General features: G+C 42.4%; 1 protein-coding gene across 1 annotated transcript; it reads right to left on the bottom strand.

The window, feature by feature from the left end:
• Positions 1-5,479: 5,479 nt before the first annotated feature.
• LOC309385214 (uncharacterized protein) lies at positions 5,480-7,727 on the bottom strand. Its single transcript, XM_081939426.1, has one exon. The coding sequence runs from the start codon at positions 7,197-7,199 to the stop codon at positions 6,144-6,146; it is 1,056 nt and encodes a 351-aa protein (XP_081795552.1). The 5' UTR covers positions 7,200-7,727; the 3' UTR covers positions 5,480-6,143.
• Between the last annotated feature and the right edge of the window lie 522 nt (positions 7,728-8,249).

Below are 8,249 nucleotides of genomic sequence, written 5' to 3'. Positions count from 1 at the left end.
CAGTAGACTAGCCATGCTACTACAGTACTCTATTCACTCCTTTTTAGGCTCGAGTGTTTCTTCTTTCTAGATCGCCATCTAGTGACATAAGGCTGAAAAACACGCTCTTCCTATCTACCCTAAGGCGTTTGCAAGATGTTTTCATTGATTCAATACAATACAATACAATACAATACAATACAATACAATACAATACAATACAATACAATACAATACAATAGCAGAGTTGGAAGAGACCTTGGAGGTCTTCTAGTCCAACCCCCTGCCTAGGCAGGAAACCCTATACCATTTCAGGCAAATGGTTATCCAATATCATCTTAAAGACTTCCAGTTTTGGGGCATTCACAACTTCTGGAGGCAAGCTGTTCCACTGATTAATTGTTCTAACTGTCAGGAAGTTTCTCCTCAGTTCTAAGTTGCTTCTCTCCTTGATTAAGGAGATTAATTCCGTGCTCCCTTGATTAATTCCGTGCTCCCTTCTGTGCCATCAAGTCGTATTCGACTCCCATAGAGCACAGGAATAATTTTTACAGTGGGGTGAACAAATCAGCCCTCCTTGCTCCCTGCTTATCTTCCGAGCTGTCCTAAACTTATCATCCATCTGAGGCTAACTCCCCAAAACTACCTTTGCAATTTAGGGAACCTTGAAGAGTGATGCTTCGCCATATTTAGCTTCACAAGATTAGCCAGGTTCTGCATCCTAAAAGATAAAGGTCTTGTTTGTATGTGCAGCTTTAAATGATTGCCAGTGTCATCATACGGGATAAAACCATGAAGTGGTTTCCCAGGCAGCTTGTGAAAAGACATTTGGAGGGCGCTAGCTTGTTGAAAGCTGATCTAAAGAGTCCTGCACTTTAGGCATTGGCTCTCAGTTCCTCTCCCAGACCCAGAAAGGAGTGCACCCAATTGCCCATAACTCTCACCTGCTTGCTAGCTTGTCTGGGACTCTTAGCTCTTCCCACATCCAAATCACACGAGGGCCTCACTTAATGACCCACGGGAACCTGGAATTGCAATGGCCACTGGAACTGCCAAGATTTCCCTCACCAAGCAATGTGGTCACCTAATTTCACTTTTTATAACCTCATTGACATTGGTGTCAACACCGAAAAATACCCCTATTTCTTTTCCAAGCTCAAGAGAGGACTGGAAGAGTAATCCCCCCCCCCCTTCCTGGACAGTTGGCATCCTGACTGGCTTTGTAACTTCAACAGCAGTTTGTTGAAAATCATGAATTGTTTTCCTGGCAGAGCAGTTCAAAGTATTGCTGCTGATTAAGATCTCTTATAAGTTCAGCTGAAGTGAGCAATGAAAGGTTGGCAGCCTGGGACTTCAACTCACCCTCTGCTTGCAGCTCTGAATTTGCCACCCAGAGAAAGGGCTGTGCAGGAGAAAGGCACCTCAATCTGCGTTCACGCTGGGGCACATCACCAAAACAGCATTGGTTGAAATTCTCATGGACTTTTGGAGGGTTTGAGATAGGCAGGTGCAACCATTATGTCCTTCTTATACCTCTGGTCAGATTTCAACATAATCAATCAAGATATCCTTCGGAATTGGCTACAAGGACTGGAAATAGGAGGCACTTTATTACAGTGGTTCTATTTCTACTTTCCATCGGTGTGGGTAGAAGAGGGGCTAGTCTTGGCCTCTGAAATTTGGGATGCCTGGGGGCTCAAGCCTTTCCCTGCTACCTTTTAACATCTACCTGAAATTGCTAGAGGCAGCTATCCATCCTATGATACCCAGTTATGTAGGGGTAGTCCGGGAGGTATAAAATCTAATGTAGCAACCATTTGAAGTGACAACAGCCCTTGAAAAAGTGACTTATGGCCATTTCCCCCCAAACCATTACAGCATTGCCATTGTCACCTGATCAAAATTCATACACTTGGCAATTGACTCATATTGGTGACAGATGCAGTGTTCTGGGGACAAATGATCCCCTTTGGTGACTGACCTGGTGCACAATCTTTTGGTCCTCCTTGACATAGCTCCTGCTTGAAAAGATCACGGCTGGGGCATGGGCTTTGCACAGATTCATCTATTGCACCCATTGTGCCCTTTCCTGGACCAGGGAGGCCTTGCACACTGGTCACTCATGCCTTGGTCACTTCCTTTTTGGATCACTGCACTGGACCACTCAGAAACTTCAACTGCTCCAGAATGCAGCTGCACACACAGTAATGGGAAGTCCCTAGATTGCCCATGTAACACCTTTGTTGTGCAAGCTGGGCTGGATTCATTTCTCTACAAGTGCAACTGAAGATTAATACCACTTTATAATGCCTTGGTAAGGCCACACTTGGAATACTGCATTCCGTTTTGGTCGCCACGATGTAGAAAAGACATGGAGACTCTAGAAAGAGTGCAGAGAAGAGCAACAAAGATGATTAGGGGGCTGGAGGCTAAAACATATGAAGAACAGTTGCAGGAACTGGGTATGTTTAGCTTAAGAGAAAGAAGGACTAGGGGAGACATGATAGCATTGTTCCAATATCTCAGGGGTTGCCACAAAGAAGAGGGAGTCAAAGTATTTTCCAAGGTATCTGAGGGTAGAACAAGAAGCAATGGGTGGAAACTAACCAAGGAGAGAAGCAGCTTAAAACTGAGGAGAAACTTCCTGACAGTTAGAACAATTAATCAGTGGAACAGAAGTTGCCTCCAGAAGTTGTGAATGCCCCAACACTGGAAGTCTTTAAGAAGATGTTGGATAGCCATTTGTCTGGAACGGTATAGGGTTTCCTGCCTAGGCAGGGGGTTGGACTAGAAGACCTCCAAGGTCCCTTCCAACTCTACTATTGTATTATTGTATTGTAAGATGCCGGTCATGAACTTTAACATTATTCTTTTATTATAGCAATAATGTTTAGAATTATATACCACCCAGAGGGCTTTGTAGCATGTTCCGTTGATTGTCCCCAGCAATCTGGGTCCTCATTTTACCGATCTCAGGACGGAAGGCTGAGCCAACGTCAAGCCCTATCAGAATTGAATTCCATGCTGTGGAAAGAGTCAGCCAGCAATACTGAAGTCTAACAACTGAGTCAACTGGGCGCCTGTCATTATTGTCCCACCGTCATTATATTTGCATCTATTTGTTCTATCAGATCAGATAAGGTGGGCATGCTCCTAGCCCCTTAAATATTGCTATTGGATAGGAGCTACTAAGTGAGACTCTTCTGCTGCAGACCTGGCCCTATGAAACACTCTTCCCCTGAACTTGGCAGGCCTTTAATTCTCCTGGTCTTCCATAAAACAAGGAAGATCTAACTCTTCCCCTAAACACCAAGATAAGAAGAGATGCCCCCACATCAGAAGCTTGATTTGGAACCAGGTGTTTGGTTTTTTTAATTAAATTCAGATGTTGCTAATCCTGCAGTGAACTTCTCCAGTTTAAATCCTTGCAAAGAGAAAGGTAACCAGTTTTAAGCAAAAATGACAACAGGCAGTAACATAATTAGTAAAGCCCAGGTTAACTTCTAAATCGAACAAAAGCAAGAATCACCTTTTTGGGGATTCCTAGACCATCGAAGTGCCATCAACCTTGCTAGAAGTGGCCTGTACTTGCAGGGCAAATACATGTTAAATGTGGAGGCTTTGCATTTCGCCATTTGCTATATATACACGGGGTTTACTGGTTTTTGTGTTAAGGTTGTATTGCTGTAAACCATGTGGTCACATATGAGTAGGCCTGCCATATACATTTGCTTTCTAAGTAAAAATACATACATAAATATAAGTTTATGTCCCCCTTTATTATATATAGAAGTAACTCAAGATGGCAAATATAGTTTCTATAGATCCAAGCTCACTTTCTCTCAACTCCGTAAAAGACAACCACTGAACTGGGCCAAGGAAAGGAAGATCAGATCAGATTAGAGGCCTGCAGGCTAAAACATTTAAAGAACCGTTGCATAAACTGGTCACGGCTAGTCTAGTGAAGAGAAGGACTAGCAGTGATACGATAGCAGCCTTCCAATAGGTGAGGGGTTGACATAGACAGGAGTGGAGCAACCTATTTTCCAAAGCATCCAATAGCCAGACAAGGAACAATGGATGGAAACTGATCTAGGAAAGATTCAAAGTAGGAACAAGGAGAAAATTTTCTACAGTGAGAACAATCAGCCAATGAAACAGCTTGCCTCCAGTAGTTATGGTTGCTTCATCATGGAGGTTTTGAAGAAGATATTTGATTCCCACTTGTCAGAAATGGTGTAGGGCAGTTGTTGGCAACCCGTGGCTCCAGAGCCGCATGCGGCTTTGACCCCTCTCCTGCGGCTCCCTGCTGACCCGGTTGCGCTCCCTGCTCTCCACCCCGAGAAGGCGCAAGCCTCTCTGCAGAGCCACACAACTAAAGTGCTCCTAGTATTTTCTCTGCATTGCCTACGACCGGCTCCTTTTTGCTTTTTGCATCCTTCGTGGGCAGCTCAGCACCAGCCACGGTCCCCTTTGTGTCAGCTCAGGAAGCAGGGAAATGTGGAGGAGCATCAGTCACCGTTGCTGGATGCAGGGAGAGAACTCCAGCTCTCCTGCGCAGCGTGGCTCTCCTGCGATGCACAACGCAGCCGGCTACTCACCTCACAGCAGTGATCCTGACCCAGGAAGGTATCCCGCTTGTGCATGGGCGAGAAAGAGATAAGAGAAAAGGGGAGAAAAAGAGAGAGAAATGAGAAAATCATGGAGAGAATGAGAGAGGGAAAAGAGAGAGAAGAGAGAGAAAGAAAAGGGGGTGAGAGAGAGGGAAATGAGAGAGCTGAGGGAGAGAATGAGAGAGAGGAATAAGAGAGGGAAACAAATGAGAGAGAGAAGGGAGAAAGGAAAGAAAGAGCTCTCTCAGAACTATGACAAAATATGGCAAGCTAGATCTCTTGCCAAGAAAACTGCAATTTGCCAGAAGGCAGGAATTGGAAGCAAGTCTGATTTTTTTAAAGGAAAAAACAGAGATGGCAAAAAAAATGCATGTGAAAGTAAGATTATTTATAATTTATAAATATATGATATTGCCGTTAGTACAATCTTGCCAGCTTCTATCATTTTAGAGTTCACTATGAAAAGATTACAGAAAATCAATTTCCCACAATTAAATTGGATTTGCTATCATATTCAATGAGACAGAATGAAAAAGAGAGGGAAAGGAGAAAGGAGAGGAAAGAGAGAAAAACAGAAATGAAAGGGAGTGAGGGGGGGGGAGGAGAGAAAGAGAGAACCCACTTCCCAAAGAAAATAATAAGAGTCATGAAACCTGGGTAGACATGGTTTGGGGGTGTGTGTGTCATGTGACTGGGTGCAAGTGGTGTTGAGTTGGCCACGCCCACCCAGGTTTTGTGGCTCCAAATGGCAGGTCCAAATGGCTCTTTGAGTGTTTAAGGTTGCAGACCCCTGGTATAGGGTCTACTGCATGAGTAGTGGGTTAGACCAGATGACATACAAAGTCTATTCTATTCTATTCCTATTCTATTCCTAATTCTTCTGTTCTATTCTCATAATTCTTATTCTATTATTAAGTCTTATCTGTAGCCTACTTTACTCATTTGTTTTATACTAAGACAAGTTTCACTAAAAAGAACCATGCAAATAAGGTAATTAAATGTTTAATTGTTCAGCTGGGTTATCAATGAAAGTCAAGAAAGAAGCCAAATTAAAGATTCCTGTACACACATCAAATTTTGCCGTCTCTAGGAATTTCTCGTTTATGATGAGGGAGGAAAATTGTGTGAAACACTGTCTGCAATCTGGCCATTTGAATGATTACTCCCCTATGTGTAACCTTACATGATTTATAAGGCTAGAGCTAGTACTGAAATCTTTCCCACAATCCGGACAGTCATATGGTTTCTCTCCTGTGTGAGTCCTCCAGTGTTTCACCAAGTCGGAGTTCCGATTGAACATTTCCCCACAATTTGGACAGATATGTTTTTTCTCTTGTATGAGTTTTCTGGTGCATCACCAGGTTGGAATTCTGACTGAAACTTTTCCCACAATGACATTTATATGGTTTTTCTCCTGTGTGAGTCCTCTGATGTTTCACCAGGCCAGAACTGCAACTGAAACCTTTCCCACAAGCTGGACACTCATATGGTTTCTCTTGCGTGTGACTCCTATGGTGTATCACCATGTCGGAATTCTGACTGAAACATTTCTCAGTCTGGACACTTATATGGTTTCTCACCTGTGTGAGTGTTCTGATGTCGTACAAGGAGGGCATTTTGAATGAAACTTTTCCCACAGTGCAGACATGTATATGGTTTTTCACCTGTGTGAATCCTTTGGTGTATCACCAGATCAGAATTACATTTGAAACCTTTTCCACATTCTGAACACTCATACGGTTTCTCTGCCGTGTGTGTCCTCTGATGTTTCACCAGCTCAGATTTCCGAGAGAAATATTTCCCACAATCAGGACATTCAAATGGTTTCTCTCCTGTATGAGTCCTCTGATGTTCTACCAGGAGAGAATTCCAACTGAAACCTTTCCCACAAAACAGACACTCATATGGTTTCTCTCCTGTGTGAGATCTTTGGTGTTTCACCAGGCTAGATTTTCGAGAGAAATCTTTCCCACAATCAGGACACTTATATGGTCTCTCTCCTGTGTGAATCCTCTGATGTTTGACGAGAAAAGAATTCCAACTGAAACCTTTCCCACAATCTTGACACTTAAATGGTTTCTCTCCTGTGTGAGTCCTCTGATGTCGCACAAGGTTGGAATTTTGAATGAAACTTTTCCCACACTGCAGACACTCATATGGTTTTTCATCTGTGTGACTCCTCTGGGGTATCACTGGATCAGAATTGCACTTGAAACCATTTCCACAATCTGAAGGCTGATACGGTTTCTCTCCCGTGTGAATACTCTGGTGTATCACAAGGTAGGAATTCTGACTGAAACTTTTCCCACAATACAGACACTCATATGGTTTCTCTCCTGTGTGAGTTCTCTGGTGTATTATCAGGTTAGAATTCTGACTGAAACCTTTCCCACAGTACAAACACACATACGGTTTCTCTCCTGTGTGAGTTCTCTGGTGTCTCACCAGGTCAGAATTCCGAGTGAAGCTTTTCACACAATCAAGACATTCAAAGCGTTTCTGTGCAATGTGAGTCCTCTTGTGTGTCACCAGACTGGTGCGCCTGCTAAATGTTTTGCCACATTGGGAACACTGGTAGAGCTGCTCCTCCTGCATCGGCTGTTCCATGAGTTATGGGAGTCCTATTCTGAATAAAGCTTTTATTGCTCTCCAAGCATTTGTATGGGTTTTTGAGGGATGGATCTTCTTGTGTATAATGAGCTCTGATCTGCAATCTGTGTTTTACCTACAATAGGCAGTCTGTGGGCTTTTTCCAACACTGATATTCTGGGATTCACGAGGGGGGCAAAAAATACTTCTGATCCCTTATTTGGTGGTACTTTGATTCAGGACACTCTTTCCTTCCTCAACGGCTTTCATTAATGCCTATGGCTGTCCAAGGGAGCAGTTCCTTTCCACTGATGTCCAGCTATTTCCCACATTTTCTGAATTTGATAATTAAAACTTTTTACTCTGTCATGCAATATTTTCTTCAGTGCCACATAATCCTTTTTTTTCCACCTGAAAGTTCAGTTTCCGTTATTCTTTCTCTTATCTCCCTCTGTTTGCTGAGAAAAGAGAAGAGTTTTAACACTTTCTGGAAGAAGTGGGAAAGATTTTGATTGATGGTTTGTTTTGCATTCTAATGCTGCTTCTCAATCTCGGTTGTCCAAAGAACTCTTCTTGACATCCACTTTGTAAGATTCCTATTAATGGATTAGTTTCATTATTGTTTATAAAATGGCTGCAGAATCTGAAAGAAAAGCAAAAAAAAATCATATATTACTATCAAAATACTAGTTTAATCTTTAATATTCATTATTATTTATTAGGCATGTAGAAGAGTAGCAAAATCCAAGGTCAAATATCTACTCATACTCATTTCAAATCATGAAATTCTCTTGTTGGCTTGGGTAGATCACAAATGACTATCATTCCAAAGTGTTATAAAAATACATAAAAATATTGAGGTTTATACAGATACATGTCTATGCACGCATAAATACACACCTATAAATTTATGGATGTCGAAAACAACGTCAATAACATCACAGGGAATGAAGTGTTACGCGAAGACCGAGGGAGACAGAAATATGAAATAAAGACTTTTAAAATCTCCCAGCAGAAAATCACAGGCAGCAATTTTAAATCATGCAGCAAAAGGATAATAATATTTGG

Source organism: Natrix helvetica (genome assembly GCF_964273705.1).
Source record: "Natrix helvetica genome assembly, chromosome: 1".
NCBI lineage: Eukaryota > Metazoa > Chordata > Lepidosauria > Squamata > Natricidae > Natrix > Natrix helvetica.
Note: the sequence above shows the minus strand (reverse complement) of the source record. Positions and strands in the feature narration are given on the sequence as shown.

Excerpts from the sequence above, each read along its gene's own strand:
- LOC309385214 (XM_081939426.1), bottom strand. The coding sequence starts at position 7,199 with ATGGAACAGCCGATGCAGGAGGAGCAGCTCTACCAGTGTTCCCAATGT.